The sequence below is a fragment of the Gopherus evgoodei genome, chromosome 9 (assembly GCF_007399415.2).
Source record: "Gopherus evgoodei ecotype Sinaloan lineage chromosome 9, rGopEvg1_v1.p, whole genome shotgun sequence".
NCBI lineage: Eukaryota > Metazoa > Chordata > Testudines > Testudinidae > Gopherus > Gopherus evgoodei.
In genome coordinates, this window is record NC_044330.1 from 33,762,789 (window position 1) to 33,781,766 (window position 18,978).

At 42.8% G+C, this 18,978-nt stretch overlaps 1 protein-coding gene across 2 annotated transcripts in view; it reads right to left on the reverse strand.

Annotated features, from left to right (window-relative positions):
* Positions 1 to 254: 254 nt before the first annotated feature.
* Positions 255 to 18,978, reverse strand: part of RASA2 (RAS p21 protein activator 2) — a 104,351-nt gene continuing 85,627 nt past the window's right edge. For both annotated transcript variants that reach the window (XM_030576133.1, XM_030576134.1), the window contains exons 18-24: positions 17,215 to 17,288; positions 9,656 to 9,762; positions 7,167 to 7,249; positions 6,200 to 6,408; positions 4,337 to 4,440; positions 3,490 to 3,679; positions 255 to 2,690 (exon numbers count right to left, since the gene is read on the reverse strand). In XM_030576133.1, the coding sequence (XP_030431993.1) occupies positions 2,660 to 2,690; positions 3,490 to 3,679; positions 4,337 to 4,440; positions 6,200 to 6,408; positions 7,167 to 7,249; positions 9,656 to 9,762; positions 17,215 to 17,288 (798 nt within the window). In that variant the 3' untranslated portion in view covers positions 255 to 2,659. The remainder of the gene's footprint in view (positions 2,691 to 3,489; positions 3,680 to 4,336; positions 4,441 to 6,199; positions 6,409 to 7,166; positions 7,250 to 9,655; positions 9,763 to 17,214; positions 17,289 to 18,978) is intronic.

Below are 18,978 nucleotides of genomic sequence, written 5' to 3' on the forward strand. Positions count from 1 at the left end.
ACCACATTGCTACCCTCCTGTGCAAATTGTTATGTGAAGGGACCTTCTATTAAGAGTGCTTTTCTCTCCACCTAGCCCTCCTAAATCAGAAAGTAATTGAATGTATGAGGTAACCATACAGGATTACTGAATTGCACTTCATGCTGTTTCCGTAAAATGGAAGACGGATTGTAGCAAATGGTTCTACTTCACTACACAATTAAGCTACCAACAATTTAAGAAAACCAGACCACACACAAAATACATAGCCCAAATCAATTCGTCATCATTTATTTGTGAGTCGTTCTCAAGCAATGTTACAAAAGTTAATATTTTATAAGAAAATAAATTTAAATAAAAATACATTTTCAACAATACATCATCCTTACACAAATTAAAACTACATTAAAAAAGAATTTACAGTCGAAATAAAACTAATTACTGAGCAATGTTTTAATGTCTAGGCTAATCAGAGTGAAAGCAACTTTAATATTAATCATCTTATTTGTACCTAATTTAATTCTAGAGTACCTACTGCATTTTTAAATATACTATAAAATGACAAATTACATTTTAAAGGCCTCAGGTCTTAGAGGCCTAGCTGTCCTTTTCTATATAGTCTAGTACCATCAAAGCAAATGAAAAGTGCATTTTCAAAAGTTTTTGTCCTTACAATAATAAGATTTAAACTTGTTATACATTTAACTTTGCTGTTAAGTGACAGAAACAGGTTTCAAGAAACAGACATAAAGCACATTTTGTAATAAGACTGGTCACAATAAATAGCAAAACTTAATTCTAACACTTATTAGTGCTGTTCAAATCTGGCAAACCTTGTTTCTTTGGCAAATAAACTAGGTCAAATCGACCTTGACAGAATACATTGCTGGGTGTCAACAACAAATTTAATTTTTTCTAACTGAAATTGAGGGCAAGTAAAATTCCTTTAAGAATACATCCAATAGTACAGTAATGCAAAAACAGGACTATACTTGTTGGTAAAATGGCAAGTAGTAAGAAATGATTGTGATGTTGAAGATATTGGTATCAAATCCCAAGTGATTTCAATCAGTTGTTTTAATATTAAAGTGATTGTTCTAACAGAAAAGTTCCTGTTGAAATTAAGGTGATTGCAATCCTGTGGTACCGACTGGTCTGGATTTTAGGAGAAGAAGTCATCCTACAGTAGTATTTTAAACAGCTTATAGTTTTGTAAACATTGTGGATCTATATTTGTACTGATGAATTACATTCTCAACTCCGACTGGGACAAATCATGATTACAAAAAACAGCAAATGTTCCAAAAATGAAGTACTACTTGTACACAGTGTATTTTAATTTTACTGGTACTTTACCATGTATACCATAATATTTAATACTGGTGAAGGAAAGTTTAGCCTTCTCTTCTCCGAAGTGTTACCTTGCTTCTACTGATTATGTACAGATATGGTTTTCAGCACAAACCTAATTCTCAGAGGAAGAGAGCAAGAATCAAAACTTTCTAAAGTCAAGAATGCCAGTTCAAATTTGTTTGATCTGACAAATAACCCCTCCCAACCCATAACTAGAAATTAAAAAAATAGTCATAAAGCATTGTTTTAAAAACACATAAGAGCACTGATCATTCAACTGATCATAAAGATTAGATACTACAAAGTATCTTAAAATATAATCTGGGGCAGTCCAGATATCTAAAGTGCTTGGAGTGATTATTCTAGAGACATTATTTAATACAGCTGTAATGAGAGGTGAGCTGAACCTAAATGTGCCAATTCTTTATTTTCAAAAAAAATCCTAGATGCGGAGATGTAAAGTGAACAGTATCCAACCACAGCATTGTCATATTTGCATTCTTCTCATTTGCAGGAAAGAGCTTCCAAAAAATGTTGCTAATCTGCACTTAAACAAAAAAAAAACAAAACAAAAAACCACGAACACACCAACCAAGAAATATTAGTATCTGATTTTTTACAAAAGAAAAACAGACTGTGGTCTTGTCACTCCATCCACTGCTCACCCAAATGTAAACAAGAGGTACAATCTAACAACAGATTCCCTGATTTCTTCAGTAATTTTTTGAAAATAAAAATATAACCAACTTTGGTATCTGCAGTACACAGAACACACCGCATCATTTTATAAAACTTCAGTTGCAGTTACCTTGGAGTCCTGACAAAATTAATAGCTTGACAAAGGAAGAAAAAGAAGTTGTGCACTGAACAGATCCTTTTGGAGTCGTCATATGTTAGGATTTCCACTGCAAGACTTTCGGCACAGCAGGCACTGATGGTGGATTAAATGTGAGTCAAGTATATTGAGAGGTGTAATCCAGTCAAGAATTGGTGTTGATTTCCCTCCTTTAGAAAGCTTATTTCTTTAGCAAGTTCCAAGGGAAAAAAAAGCAATTGCAGAAATATTTAGATTTACTCACATCTGATACTTCAAGAACATGGAGCTTCAAGTTCTTCATCAAAATAGGAATAAACCTCATGATCAGTTTCCCAAACAGATAGATACTTTTCTCTATTAAATATTAAATAGATTGTGAACACAGGTAGCATTTCTGTTCATTCTTAAATACTTTGGAACAAGTGTACACTGTGAATTTAAAAAAAATATATAAAAAACACACACACTTCCAGTTTCTTCTGAATCCATGTAAGCCACAGTTTATTTTCGTTAGGAAACTTTTCCAATAATTGGGTTTTCTCTGGAAAATAAAACCGCATATAAGTATTTTTGATGGAAAAATAGTTGGTTTCTAATAATCATATAATTTAACATTCAGTTTGTTTTAAAATGTAAAGCTATACTTTCTGCATAATTTTTAGTGCATGTTGGGTAGTCTCATTGTTTGCTCAAATCCTGATGTGCTATCACACAAAAGCAACAATGGCCCCGAAACAGACCTGTTCAAATCACTGAGCAAATAGGAAATCAATGTTAAGAGGTCTCCTCCTCTTACAATTTGGATCTTCCTTACACAAAGTAGAGAAAACCTCATGACCAAAGTATGAGTATTCACTATAGACAGTTAAGTCTGAAGTTCTAGACTAGCCTGGCCAATGGTATGTCAAACTGATAGGTGTTCACACCAGTCACCGTTGCAGTACTTTTAGTAGTGTTTGTGTTTTCTGACTTGGTTCCCTGGGAATCCTGTTTCAGAAGCAGTACTTGTGGGGAACAGTATTATGCCCCATGAAGTGCCACGATAATTTGGTGGTGAATCAGCTTATCTAAATACCTGATTTATATATTAACAGTAGTAGTAATAAACTTTTACATTAAGATGGTCCCCAAATGTCCAGTTGGGTTTAGGGCCCCTATTGTGTTGCACACTGTACAAACATTGAAGAAAAGAATCCCTGCCCTGACAGGTTTAAACTCAACAGCTATCGTCAGAAGGTGTTCAGACACTCCTACCCCTTAAAAGCCCCCACCACCCATCCTTTTTTCCCCATACATACGTACATACATACAAGGAGCCCGGAAATACGGAGGATACTTACTCACTGCCATATTTAGCACTTGATGATCTTTTCTTCCGATATTTTTCATGAGGCTCATTCAGCTTTTCTACTATGGCTATTATTTGTTGAAGAGTTTGAAAAGTTGCTACAGAGTCCTCAATTGTGAAATTAGAATAGTCGTCTAGTTCTTTCTGTGGACCTTGATAGACTGCAATACTTCCACAAGCCTCTACAAATATCACCACAAATAAAAGGTTATAGTTTTTTACTTTCAGTAAACAGAGCTAACTCATCTCATTTATCAGATAGGGATTTCAAAGTTTTCAGATATGGAGTTACTTTTAACAACATAAAATGTATTAAGCAAAGGAGGAAAAATGGTATTAATTGGATATGGTGAGCAACCTGGTTTAGCTTCGTAAGTTCATCCTCAATGGGTATAACATTAATTCACATATTGGGGTCTCCACAATAGGATGACTACCAGTAATGCTGTCATAAACCTGATTCTTTCTTGAATCTTAGTCATGCCACCAAGGATTCTTTTTCGCAGCGCTAATAAATGAGCAGTAGTACAAGACCAAGTGGCATTCCCTTTGCTCACTGGATGAAAACTGTTGTATAGTCTTGTGAATTTGTATACAAATCCAATTAGCACATTAATGGGAGTTACATGTGCACATTCAGGAGAGACCATATGTCAAACTGCTGAACGAGAATGATACGATCATACCGTAATATCAGAAATTTAGTAGAAAGTACGTACAATTTTATATAAAATTAAAATAAATACACAAAACATTAACATGACACTATCAGTCTTATTCTCCGTGCCATTACAATTATTTTATGCTACTGTAACTCCGTTGAATTAGTATTCAGATACCTTCCATCTTTTGTAGTTTAGGCATGTTGATAGCAAAAAGTGAGTAAATTCTTTCGGTTTCTCTATCCCCATCAATCTCAATTTGAATATCAGCAGGAACACCTCTACAACCAAAATAAAGTTAGGTGAAGATACAGAGAGTAAGTATTGCAAGCCATTCTCTTAGAGAGCTTGAACACAAGAAAGAGCTGAATGAATTTCAATATATTTATCCATTTATAATTATAATGCCTGTCACTCATAGAACTTCACATGTTCAAACTAGTGTTCAAAATTTAACAAGTTAATAAATGTTATATGGATGCAAAAACATGAGTTTACACAAATTAAAGAAGACGGCAGTGTAGTGTTACTAAAAATGGACTTTTATCGCAGAATTTGCCGTATATTTGAAAATAATTCCAATGCTGCAATAAGTTTAGTTACGATGGGGAATAAATGCCCAGTTTTAATAGTCCCTACTATATTTGAAAGGTGAAGACACTAGGAGGGAGAGGCATTATTTAAATAAGTATAATGGAGTATTTTTAGGAATACAGAGATGAAAACGTTCTTAAAAAGTGATGTTTATTTAAAGTAGTGGAAGTCCTACTGTGTTAATCAATTGAGATATTTTAAAATAATAATACTTTTTCAGGGTATCTTCCTCCATGGGTCTGGGGGACTGGACTAGATGATTTAATAGTGTTGATTGAATTAAACATTGAGGGTAGCATCAAGTTATTAAAAGATAAAATTTATTAGAAATACAAAAATATGCTTTTTTTAAGCAGCAGCAGCTTTAACAAAATTAAGTAGCAAACTAATACTTTTGTCAAAATGTCAGATAAACACAAATTGTAAGATTGCATTGCATGTTTTCTTCTTTAGGTACAGTCTATTTTAAAGAAATTTACTGTAGTAATGGTTGGTAGAATACTAGGTAAAAAGGTAGAGTGGACAATTTGAACAGCACAATGACCGACCTGGGGCTGAATCATCAGCTGCAAGTCAGCGAACAGTGCTCAGCTTAGCTAACAGGTCGTGATAGTGGCTCTCTGCTATTTGTGCACCCTAACTTGAATCCTGAATCTGATCAAACTAGAGAAGCCTCAAATTTGCCCTAATTTTCAACAGCTGCTAACAATTCAAAAGGAGCAGTTGCACCATCCAGAGGTAGCCAGAGATAAGCAACACTGGTTACACCCCTTTCTCAACATGCCTTCCACTCATTCTGTGGACCAGAGGATGAACAGGGATATTTCTGTATAGCTACTTAAGCCAGCTTCAAGGCTACATCCTGCTAGAGATGTGCAAAGCAGATTCATCAGATGACAGGATCTGGCTGATGGTTGTCATCAATTACTGCAGGATGGGGAGGGAAGAGACAGCAGCCATAAAACATCCCAAGGGTTGTGGCACAGCTTCTGAGAGAAGCCATTTCTGTAGCAGCAGCAGGAGAGGGACTGTGATGCATTCCCATATTTACAGTATATGTGAAGAAGCCACTTTGTTCTAAAAACGACTGCTTCTGTAATACTTGTGGGCAAGGTAATCCAACAATCAATGCCCAGACTAGAGGAATCTTGAGCTACAATATATACTCTGTAGAGGGATATCAATAACTTACAACATTTCTAATTTACATGCTACACTGCCCTTTTCTTGTATTTTGAAATGGTATTAGATGAAATAACATGCCTATCAAAATAAAATATTTTATACTGATAAAGCATAGTCACTTTTTTTCCCCAACTAGGAGAGAAGCATCCAGCTAACCTGTGAAAGAAAACATGAAACTAATGCTTAAATCATCTGCAAGTTGCAAAAGGAATCAATGACTCATTTTATTGTAGAATGCTTTTTACTTCAGGAGCAACTTACGCAGTGCATGGAGTGCAACCCTTTGTATTCTCAGTGGTTGCCTTGCAGCAAAGCCAGTTCCCATTCAGAAAAGCGGAGGGATGATAAACACTCAGTCTTCTCTGGTTACACCTGCTTACCCTGCAGAGAGCTTCTATCCACTCACTGGCTTCCACACAGTTATTTGCCTGGATATAGAGTGGCTTCTCTCCATAAATCACTTGAAACATCTGTGGAAGGAAGTGTTTTATTCTGCAAAAATTCTTTTCAGTGACATACTGAGTAACTCTAAAGATATTCAAATCAACTGTACAGAGGTCACTGTAAAAAAAAAATCACCAAAACTCAACAGTCACAAGGAACCACAGGAAGTGAATTAAGTGGAGGGAAGGAGAGGTCTTTCTTCCTCCTCTCTCTATTGCTGCTGCTGCCGTTGTCCCATTTCTAATCTGACCAAGCACCCTGGGACATTGATACTACTTTTCACTCACCATCTCTGCTCCCTGGCTACACCACTTCCTGATACCAGGAAGCACTGCTAAAAAAGGTGAAGAACAAGCTGCCTTGAACCAGTGGCCCCTGGTGCTCAGACAGCTGCTCCCCATCTTTAAGCAGCACTTCTTTGGAGCAGAGCAACATGTGGATGAGGAGGGAAAGGGAGATGTAAATCCCCCTACTTCCTTCAGCATCGCCTCACAGACCACAGCAACATAATTTCTTCACAAATTAAAGGCATCAGAACCCTCCAGAGCTCCCTTCTCCATCACCTCTGCTCAAAGAACATCTATGGTTTCATGACCCCAAAGCATTGTGGGACTGAAGTAATGACAAAAAATGTTGCTTTGGGGACCCATGGCAGAAAAAAAAATTGAGAATTTAATTCTAAAGTGATGAGGGATTATTTTATGAAGTTATCACCAGTAGTCATGTGTTGAAGAACTCATCAGGAATTATGAATCTATTATTTCAAAAGATACATCTGACTCACATTTTTCCTATTGAAGGCGCTCTCCTCAAGCTTCTCCACAGTGAGGATGTTTTTGATTGGAATGTTGTAAATTGGTTCTTTGTCTGCATAAATTTGTGAATGGATAACAAGAATGAATCAGACTACAAATCAGTTCCTGGGATCAGTGCATTGATACTAGAAGTTGAGATTTCAGAGAGATCCACATGGTTGACAAAGACAAACTAATCAAAAGGTTTAACACTAGTGATATGAGAATAGAGAGCTCAGAAATGAGGCACAAAAACAGACATTATGGACAGGTGAAAGACATTTGTTTCTCACTCATTTGTTTGTAGTATTGCATAAATTAATAAACAATACTTGTTCAACCTGCTTCCTATGTATGTTCACTGTTCTTTTATTGAAGTGAGAAGTTGAACTGTGGTTAACATAGATCAGATCTCATCAGATGCCATTATGCAACAGACGAATGGCAGAGAGAAAGCCTTCCTGTGTAGGAAATCAAGACTTTACTGTATCACGTCCTTTTCAAATCCAACACTCCAAAATGAGTGTTAGTATATGTACATGTGCTAATTTAACTATTTCATAGAATCATAGACAATCAGGGTTGGAAGGGACCTCTGGAGGCTGGGAGCGGTAGCTCAGTGGTTTGAGCATTGGCCTACTAAACCCGGGGTTGAGAGTTCAATCCTTGGAGGGGGCCATTTGGGGAACTGGGGTTAAAAAACTGGGTATTGATCCTGCTTTGAGCAGGGGGTTGGACTAGATGACCTCCTGAGGTGCCTTCCAAACCTAATATTCTATGATCTAGTCCAACCCCCTGCTCAAAGCAGGATTAATCCCCTGACAGATTTTTGCCCCAGAGCCCTAAATGTCCTCCTCAAGGACTGAACTCACAACCATGGGTCTGAAAACAACGAGTGAAGGACGAGTCAGGATGAGCAAGCTAGAAACACACTAAGACTAGAAAAGAAGTTCCTCTACTTAATGGGCAAAGTGTCAATAATCAGGAAAATACTGATGAGATCCTTACCTTTGCGTATTGTGAACAAGTAGCAAAGAACATAGGAAGAAACAAAAACATGAAAGCTAGCTCTTAGCTGTGGTATCATGTATGAACTCCTAATTTATGTTGCTTGTATAACTTTCGTCAGGCAACACTAAAGATGTAATGGATACAGTCAACTATTCAGAACATATAAATGCCTATTCATGGGCCACTGGCTAGGATCAAGAGAAACCTATTTGTTACTCATAACTGACAATTATAGTCATGTCTGTCAATGTGTCTCTAGGTGCTCCTTCAAACTATATATAGGTCACAGTTCTGTTACCTGTAGACCACTTCCTTTACAGTATCACACAGGTTTAACAGTAGCTTCTTTCATAGATCTGCAGATAGTGTAAAGGCTGAAATCAAGGTTTCATGGCTGATAACAAAAACAGGCAGTTTTGATTCCTGAATCAAAATTCGGCTCTGCAGCTCATGAACTGAAGATTCCTGAATTCTCAATTTCTGCTGAACAGATACCTTGATTAAATTGTAAAGACACTTGATTAAATGGTGAAAACCCTTAAGGACAGTTCTGTGAGATGAAGAAATTGATTGCTCTGTAGACCTTTTTCCACTTGTGATTCTATAAATAAGTAATAGTCTATAAAGTAGTCAAACTAATTTGTGATTAACACAGTACATTTCCAGGAAACTTTTAGTCACAAGCACATATTTTACTCTAACTAGAAATGCTTTTAAAACTGTAAAAAACACCCCAATGTTCCCTGATAGTTCTGCTGGTTATGGGGAACCCAACAGGGTGGAATTATAGTAGGGTCTGTAGAAGCCCTTCTGCAGGATGGCTAGGAACTAGATCTCTGAAGCTCAGATGGGAAGTGTTCGGAATGCAGGGTAGAGCAACCCTATATGCAACATGCACCTCTGAGGGGCGGGGAAGAAGCAAACATATTTGCGGATAACAAACAAAAACAAAACAAAACCCAGGATTCAAAATCGGATGCTACCGAGACATATCTCTGAAATCACTTCAGAAAAGGAAATAGCCAAAGATTGAAAATTGTTAGTTTTGTTATTACAGTAAATAACAACATGATCATGATGTTTAAATGATAGGTTAGTCTGTATCTACAAAAAGAACAGGAGTACTTGTGGCACCTTAGAGACTAACAAATTTATTTCAGCATAAGCTTTTGTGGGCTACAGCTCACTTCTTCAGATGCACAGAATGGAACACAAAGACATAAGATATTTATACATACAGAGAACATGAAAAGGTGGAAGTACGCATACCAACTGGAAGAGTCCAATCAATTGATGATGACTATCAGCAGCAGGAGAAAAAAAAACTTTTGAAGCGATAATTGAGATGACCCACAGAAGGTGTTTAAAGTGACTTAGTGGCGGTGACACACATTTACCATTTCTTAGCACAATTACATAAGCAACGTTCAATAAAAATCAAATTGCCGAAGAACAGATTAAGATTTACCTTGTTGTTTGTGATAAGTGAGCTCTCTGCTTGTTAGGCAGAACCATCGTTTCTTGAAATTCTTTTTTCCAATCCGAGTTCTTCCCTGAGCTCTTTTATACATTTCACTGTACAGAGAAATAACATTATAAATGCACAAACCTCAGCTACTAAACAGCTTAGCTTTAAACTAATTTTTTTTAAAGCAAACTGGAGAGAATGAACTACATGTCATGCAATGAAAACACAAAAAAGGACAGTTACCTGTTCTGTAACTGGCGTTCGAGATGTGTTGCTCAGTTGTATTCCATAGTAGGTATACATGCTCGCCACATGCACTGGTGCCGGAAGTTTCTCCCTTAGCAGTACCCATATGGGGAGAGCACTGCTGCGACCCCTGGAGTGCCGCCTCTATATCGTACTATAAGGGGAGCTGTGCACTCCCACCACCCATGGTTCCTTCTTGCCAGACAACTCCGACAGAGGGGAAGGAGGGTGGAATGTGGAATACACCTGAGCAACACATCTCAAAGAATGCTAGTTACGGAACAGGTAACTGTCCTTTCTTCTTTGAGTGATTGCTCATGTGTATTCCATAGTAGGTGACTCCAAGCTATATCTGATGGAGGTGGGTAGGAGTTTAAGGGTTTTCAGGACGCAGTACAGCCCTACCAAACCCTGCGTCATCCCGTGTTTGGGAGACGATTGCATAATGCGAAGAAAAGGTGTGGACAGAGGATCATGTGGCAGCTCTACATATGACCTGGATAGGGACATGAGCTACACAGGCGGCTGATGAGGCCTGAGCTCTCGTAGAATGCGCCCTAACAATAGGTGGCAGGGGAACCCCTGCCAGGTCATAACATGTACGTATGCACGAGGTGATCCAGCTGAAAAGGTGCTGGGTGGAAACTGGTTGTCCCCTCATACGTTTGGCCGATGCAATGAACAGCTGCGAGGATTTCCTGAACGGCCTAGTTCGGTCCAGGTAAAAAGCCAGTGCCCTATGCACATCTAGCTCGTGGAGGCGGTGTTCCTCATTGGAGGAATGGAGCTTAGGACAGAGTAACGGTAGGGAAATGTCCTGATCCATATGGAAGGCGGAGACCATCTTCAGGAGAAATGCGGGGTATGGGTGAAGCTGGACCTTATCCTTGTGGAAGCCTGTATATGAGGGTTCCAAGGTAAAGGCCCTAAGCTCCAAGAAATGTAGGGCTGACGTGATAGCAACAAGGAATACTACCTTCCATGACAGCTGAGACCAGGAACATGTGGCCAAGGGTTCAAAAGGAGGACCCTAGGATAACACTAGGTTTAGATCCCACTGTGGAATGGGGGGGCCTAGTGTACGAGAATGAACGGTCCAGGCCCTTTAGAAAGCGGGAGGTCATATTGTGTGAAAAGACCAATTGGCCCTGTACCAGGGGCTGGAAGGCCGATATGGCGGCCAAATGCACTCTGATGGAGGCGGGCGCTAGCCCTTGGGTCTTAAGGGACAGCAGGTAATTGAGAATGAGTTGGAGCAATGTGGACGATGGGGAGGTTCCCCGCTCCCCCACCCATCTAGAGAATCTGGACTATTTGGCCAGGTATGTCCGCCGTGTGGACAGCTTTCTGCTTTCCAACAGAACTCATTTGACGTCCTCTGAACACTCCCCCCCCTCCAATCTAACCACAGAGCATCCATGCTGTTGGGTAACGCGCGGCCAGGTTGGGATAGAGGAGGTATCCCTCTTCCTAGGAAAGGAGATCCGGGCGAAGCAGCAGCCTCCACAGGGGAGCCGCTAAGAGTTGCAGGAGGGTCCCGAACCAGTGTTGGGCCCAATCTAGGGCTATGAGGATGACCTGCGTCCTGTCCGCTTTTACTTTTTGTAGGACCTTGCCTATCAGAGGGAAAGGTGGGCAGGCATAGAGAAGCTGGCCTGACCACTGCAGGAGGAAGGTGTCCGAGATTGCCCCCCTCCTCACCCCTTCCCCTGGAGAAGAACTGGCGGCAGCGTTGGTTCTGGTAGGTTGCAAAGAGGTCAACCTCCCAGTGGAGTAACCACTCGTACTGGTGGGAAAAAACCCTGCTGAGGTGACCGGCTCGCACATTACAGATGCCGGGTAGGAGGAAGGCTCGCAGGGAGATATCGTGGGCTATACAGAACTCCTATAGGCTCAGGTCTTTCAGGCATAGGGCCGAGGAGCACGTTCCCCGTTGCCTGTAATACATCGCAGTGGTATTTTCTGTGGGGACTCTGACCACCTTCCCGTGAAAGCTACAAAATGCCAACCGTATTGCCCTGAGCTCCCTGATGTTTATGTGTAGGGACAATTCCAAGGCCGACCATCTCCCTGGGGTTTCAATGCTCCCTATATGGGCTCCCCAGCCCACATCTGAGACATCTGACACCAGTCTAGTGAGGGGGAGATTTCTCAGAAGGCGACCCCTTGCAGCATGTTGCGCGGGAGTGTCCACCATTGTAAGGCAGCAACTATCTGGGGCGGTAGCGCGATAACCTTGTCAAGCCCGTCCCGGGCCTGGGAATACTGGGAGGCCAGTCAGAGCTGGAGGGGCTTCATTCTGAGCCTGGCATGGTGGACCATGTACATGCATGCCACCATGTGACCAAGGATCTGAAGGCACACACTCGCTGTCGTCACGGGGAAGGCTGTGACCGAGGCAATGAGACCTTTGAGGGTCTCGAACCTGTCCAGAGGAAGAGAGGCTGTGGCCTCTAATGAATCCAGTAGTGCCCCTATGAATTCTACGTGCTGAACTGGAATTAATGTAGATTTGGTCTCGTTCACCACTAGGCCGAGATCCGTGCATGTGGACAGGAGAAGTTCCACATAGGCCTGCATCTGGGACCGGGAGTTGCCCCTGAGAAGAGAATTGTCCAGGTATGGGAAGATCTGCACCCCTTTTCTCCGGAAGTAGGTTACTACTACTGCCATGCATTTGGTGAAAACCCTGGAGGCCGTGGAAAGGCCAAAACGGGAGGACCATGAACTGGTAGTGGTACCCCCGCCACCAGGAAATCGGAGGAAGCGATGGTGTCCCTCGAATATATGGATATGGAAATATGTGTCCTGGAGGTCCAGGGCCGCAGTGATAGAGGCCAGAGATACCATGTGGAACTTGCAGCGAACCACAAAACCGTTGAGATCCTGTAGGTCTAGGATGGGTCTGAGCCCGCCTCTCGCCTTTCGGATCAGGAAATACCGGGAGTAGAGGCCCTTGCCCTCTAATTCTACCGGTACCCTTTCCACCGCCCCCAGGTAGAGCAGGCTTGCCACCTCCTGGGTCTAGAAGACAGGCGTGCTCCAGGTCCCCGAGGCTCCCCGGAGTGGGGGGTGGTGGTGGGTGAAGGTGAACTGCAACATGTAGCCCTTGGAGATGGTGCTGGATGACCCACTGGTCCAATGTTATATGGGACCACTCCACTTGGAAGGCAGATAAACAGTTGCAGAACACAAACTTTATTAACTGGGGGGGTCTCCCTGGCAACAGGCCTGGTGGCCCCCCACCAAAAAAAAAAAAAAGTCAAAACTGCCTCTTTCCCTGCCTTTTGCCCTTCGAGGGGCCTGACTGTGAGGCCTGGCTGTGGGGCCGAGTGGGACTGACGTTGGGACCGATGCCTCTGTTCCCTTGGTCTCTTAGGTGAGGGCTCATATCTGCTCCTAGCAGGAGGAGCCGAAGTTTGCGGCCTGGGCTTGTCCTTCGCCAGAGGTTTGCAGGGGGATGCGGGAATCCATCATCCCGTGTAGGCGGACATCCGTTTGGTCCGCGAACAATGCTTTCTTGTCAAAGGGAAGGTCCTGCATCAGGGACTGGGACTCCGCGGACAGTCTGGACAGGAGGAGCCAGGACGCCCTGCACATGGATATGGCGGAGGCCATCGAGCGGTCTGCTGTGTCGCTCGCATCCGACGCTGCCTGGAAGGCTGCTTCTGCCGTTGCCGCGCCTTCCTCTACCAGAGCCCTGAACTCCTTTTGTCCCACTCTGGGAGGAGAGGTTCAAATTTTGGTAGGGACCCCCATAAGTTGAAGTCATATAGACTCAGTAGGGCTTGATGGTTGGCCACCCTGAGCTGGAAACTCGCCAAGGAATAAACTTTCCTGCCAAACATATCCAGTCTCCTGGTATTCTCATCTTTGGGGGTGCATGCGGGCTGACCATGTCGTTCCTGATGGTTTTCCGATTCCACCACCGGGGAGTTAGGTGTCGGGTGGAAATACAAGTACTCATGGTCCTTAGCCGGCATGAAGTATTTCCTCTCTGCTTTCTTGGAGATGGGGACCAAGGAAGCCGGGGTTTGCCACAGGGTAGTTGAGATGTTGGCTACTCCCTGGTGGAGAGGCAGGGCCACACGGCCTGGTGCCAAGGACGAAAGTATGTTAAAAAGAGAGAGAGTCAGACGGCTCCATCTCCTCAGCCCGGAACTGAAGATTGGACACCATCCACTTTAGGAGCTCTTGGTGTGCCCTGAAGTCCTCCTGTAGGATGGGCGGTGGTGCCGCTATGGCATCCTCCAGTGCCGGTGAGGGGACCGGTATGGAGCCTAGGGCATTGGGTGGTACCGGTAGGTCGATCCCTAGGTCAGAATCTGGGTGCAGTGCCATCAGCTCAAGACCTGATGACTTTTTCCTCTGCCGAGGAGGGGAGGCCAAAAGGAGCCTGAGACGCTCCGGCCACTGAGCAAAATTTTGCCTAGGCGGACATCTGCGGCCACGGTGCCCATTGACACCACTGCCCTTGCCACGGTGCCCCGTGCCACTGACCAACTTGGGGGCCAGGCAGCACGTTTTGTTCCAGCTGAGCCACATGACTTGGTGACAGGTGGCTGAGTGCCGATGTTGAGGTCACTGTTGATCGTACGGTACCACAGAAGCAGAGAAAGTGGCGGTGCCTGTGACTGTGCCTTCCGTGTGACCAGGACCTCAGCATCGAGGATCAGTACCCGTCCGATGTGCGGCTCCTGTACTCATCCCGGCGGCCGGAGTTACGACATGCCGGTGAACCGTTGAGGAGAGTCCCGAGTGCGATGCCTGGCAGAGCAGGAACTCGAGTTGGAGTGTCGATAGCACCGGGATCGGCTATGGTAGCTGCGACACGAGGAAGAGTGTAGGCAGCACTTGTCCCGGTGCCTGTGTCCCTGGTAGTGAGGTGTGGAGAAGTCCCAAGGCTCACGTGCAGGCAGCGAGCCGGTCAGCCTGAGTGGAGGGCTGGCACAAACTGCAGGAGGACTGCGTCAAGCAAGGCAGTGAGCAGGCCTCAGAGTGGGGACTGTGCCACATCAGCGAGGTCTGTTGTACTCCCAGCGGTGGCTTCCCTCGAGACCGGGGGTCCATCCCCAGCGGTGCTCTGGGTACCGTGAGGGTCAAGATGTCACACGCGGCCTCTGGTGTCGATGGCATCCTCACCGCAGGGGAGGCATGCGCAGATGGGACCGGGCTGCTCTGCTCAACGCGAGTCGGAGGCCTGGGTCTCAAAGGGGATTGCAGGCTGCCCGGTTCAGACCCAGCCTCACCCCTTTCCTTCTCTTGGAGCAGCTGAGTGTTCCCCCGCTTCTTGGAGGGGGAGTGCTGGCTAGTGGAGGGGATTTCACTATGCACCAAAGATGTGGTGCCAGGCAGGTGCTGGGGCCAGCGCTGATTCCATCAGGAGAGCGCGAAGCCTGACGTCCCTCTCCTCCTTAGTCTGCGGCTTGAATGATCTACAGATCCTGCAGCCCTCACTTACATGAGTTTCGTCCAAGCAGCAGAAACACTGAGCATGAGGGTCACTTCTTGGCACAGATCTGCGACAGGAGTTGCATGGCTTGAAGTCTGGGCACGGGGCATGCCCCAAGCCTACTCAATTAACTTGATAAACTATTCAACTAATGGAATAACTGTACTAGGGCTAACTAGAGAAAGCTGCAGCAAAGCTGGAGCATGAAGTTCCAACTACCTTCACTGGTGGCAAGAAGGAACTGAGGGTGGGTGGGGGGAATGCGCAGCTCCCCTTATAGCACGACATAGAGGTGCCACTCCAGGGGTTGCAGTGGTGCTCCCCCCGTATGAATAGTGCTAAGGAAAAAACTTCTGGCACCAGTGCATGTGGCAAGCACGCACACCTACTGTGGAATACACATGAGCAATCATGCGAAGAACATCTAGGTTTAAAGATGCCTTTGGTTCACAAAATAGATCTTGAGACTGCCCCTCATAGTATCATGAGGTAGCCGTGTTAGTCTGTATCCACAAAAACAACAAGGAGTCCGGTGGCACCTTAAAAACTAACAGATTTACTTGGGCATAAGCTTTCATGGGTAAAAAAACCTCACTTCTTCCTTTCTTATAGTGACTCAGTCAAGAGGTTCTTTAGCAGGTAAGAACTTTGATGCGATCTCGATTGTCTAGTGCTCACCTGTTTGAAGCACCAACCCAGGACAGGGAACTCTTGCATACCTCTGGAGACCTGTATTGTACTAAAATGGTGATGTGTATCCAATTACAAGATTCTCTTTCCTCTCCACCTTTCTCAGAGGATATAGCTTTGTCCAGCTTAGGAAACAGGTGCAACTGAACTGATGTTCAACAGCAAATGCAGACCAGAACAAATTGCATTCAACACTGCTTCAGCTGCATCCTTTGCTGACACCTATTTTCAGCAATTGGTAAACTCCCTAGCATTGAAAAGGCTTGTGAATCAGCATGTTTAGTGACTTGTCTGTTGTAGCTATCCTCCTCCTCATTTCTATTCAGTATGTTTTGGCAACAGGCATTGTTCTCCCCCATGTTTTGGCAGGGTAAAAGGTATACTATTTGCCACATTAAGTAAGTTTGGCAATTTAACTCTCAGACTGAGGAAGAAGCATGTGCCAGAAGCTACTTTCTGCAGAGGACGATTCCGTTGCTAAAAATCTGCTTCCCAGATATAAACTGATTTTTTTTTTTTTACCCAGGAACAGCTTGTAAATGGATTAACTCAAGGAAGTTGATGGGCAAACAAAATTTGTTACTTTACCATTAGCCACCTCTGCCCCACGTTTTTCAAATATTCCATGATTCATTAAGAACAAAACTCTCATATGCTCTCTACTTATGGGAAGGATTTTTCTGCTTTGGTATATTTGGTGTCTCAGAGCTCAAGAGGCAGAGCATGTGAAGTCATTCTAATAGCAGGTTATAGGATTCTGAAACACATTTTAACATTTATTAAATCTGCCACTGAGAGGGCATGGATTACATTCCATCAGAGAGACTGAAAATATTAAGAAATAAGATAAGCTTTCTAAAATACATTAAGGGGAGTTATGAAAATTTCACAAGAGCTGTTAACTAATTCTGCAAACTACATATCACTGATGTATATCTAATGGAGTATTTTCACAAAATTTCATAAATATAATCAATGCAACATGTAAACAAATTTTTTCTAATTATAATCATTTTATAAACTAATTTGCTGTAATTAAATAGGGGTAAAATTCATACAGAGTCTCCATGTATAAATAATACAAAATAGACATGCATAATGTCCTTGCTTTGGTATTATTTCTTTACTCAACAACATTTGTTTAATGGACGGTACTTTACACTTCAATTACCCTTCTTTTAGATGTACTGGTTCACTCAGGCCACTGGGCTCTTTACTTTCAGTAGATGACACTTCATCTAAAAACTAAAAAGAACAAGGAGAATAGGTTATGTTTGGAAAGAAAAAAACTTGCCCAAATCCATAGCGTCTCTCATAAAAACACCATTTATTGCAGTGCACAAATACTTGGGTAAATAGAGTAATTAAGGATAAATTGTATGGAATTCAGTTTTAAAAGGTCAGTAACATGAAAACAACAACAGAAATTTCTCAACTACACACAAGATTTCCAAAAGGCTATAGGAGCTGCTGGTTGCTCAGTACTTTTTAAAGTTAAGACACGTATTAAGTTAGGAGCCTAATTTTAGGCTCATTTTTAACATCTTGGCCTATGCGTATATGTAATATACAAATATACTAAAAAGTTAAATGGCAAAAAACTTTACGTTAAAGTTGACAGGTGCTAGCTCATGCCTTTCAGAATGTCGAGCTCAGCAAAACTCAAATTTCTGAAAAAGCAGGAAACAGAGTAAGGTAAACGCCTGCGCAACCTTAACTCTGACCCTGGAGCTGGCAATAGCCTCTGGGAATTATCTGCATGCACTCCAGTGGCATTCACTATTTTAGGTGTAGCTGTACTGAATGGTGGAGGAATAAATTAGAACAGCTGCTTTACAAATCTTCTGGATAGGACCTGAGTGAAGACACCGCTGAGGTTGCTTGTGATCTTGTGGAGCAAGCTGTCAGCTTGTCTGGTGGAGAATTGCCAGCCAGATCAAACACCGATACAGGAAGTTATCTAAGACGAAATTCTTAGAGAAGAGACCAGAAGACCATTTCATTTTGTCTGTTATAGCCATGAACAGCAGAGTGGGTCGCTGAAACTCTTTGGTGCTATGTAAAATGCCAGTGCTGTCTAACGTCCAATATGTTTAGCAGTTGCGTGCAGTTTTGGAAAATACAGGTAAGTAAACTGATTGGCTGATGTGAAAATTTGATACTATTTTACCGAGAAACCTTGGCTGTGGGCATAATTATATCTTATCTAAAAAGAAGATTGTATATGGTGGTTCGGATGTTAGAGCATGCAGTTCAGTGAGCTTCCTGGCAAAAGTCATAGCCTTGAATACTGTATGCAGGTCTGGTCAGCCAGTCTCAAAAAAGATATTAGAATTGGAAAAGGTACTGAGAAGGGCCACTAAAATGATTAAGGGTATAAAAAAGCTTCCATATGAGGAGAGATTAAAAAGACTGGGACTTTTCAGATTGGAAAAGAGATGACAAAGGGGGGGAATACGATGGAGGTCTATAAAATCTTGACTGGTATGGAGAAAGTGAATAAGGATATATTATCTACTCCTTCAGATAACACATGAACCAAGGGTCACCCAATCAAATTAATAGGCAGCAGGTTTAAAACAAACAAAAGGAACTATTTCTTCACACAATGCACAGTCAACCTGCGGAACTCCTTGCCAGAGGATGTTGTGAAGGCCAAGACTAAACAGGGTTCATAAAAGAAGAAGTCGATAAGCTCATGGAGGATAGGTCTATCATTGGCTATTAGCCAGGATGGGCAGGGATGCAAAACCATGCTCTGAAGAGTCCCAAGCCCCTGTTTGCCCAGTGCTGGGAACAGGTGACAGGGAATGGATCACTTGATGATTACCTGTTCTGTTCATTCCCTTTGAAGCACTTGGCATTGGCCACTGTTGGAAGACAGGACACTGGGCTAGATGGACCATTGGTGTGACCCAGTATGGCTGTTCTTATG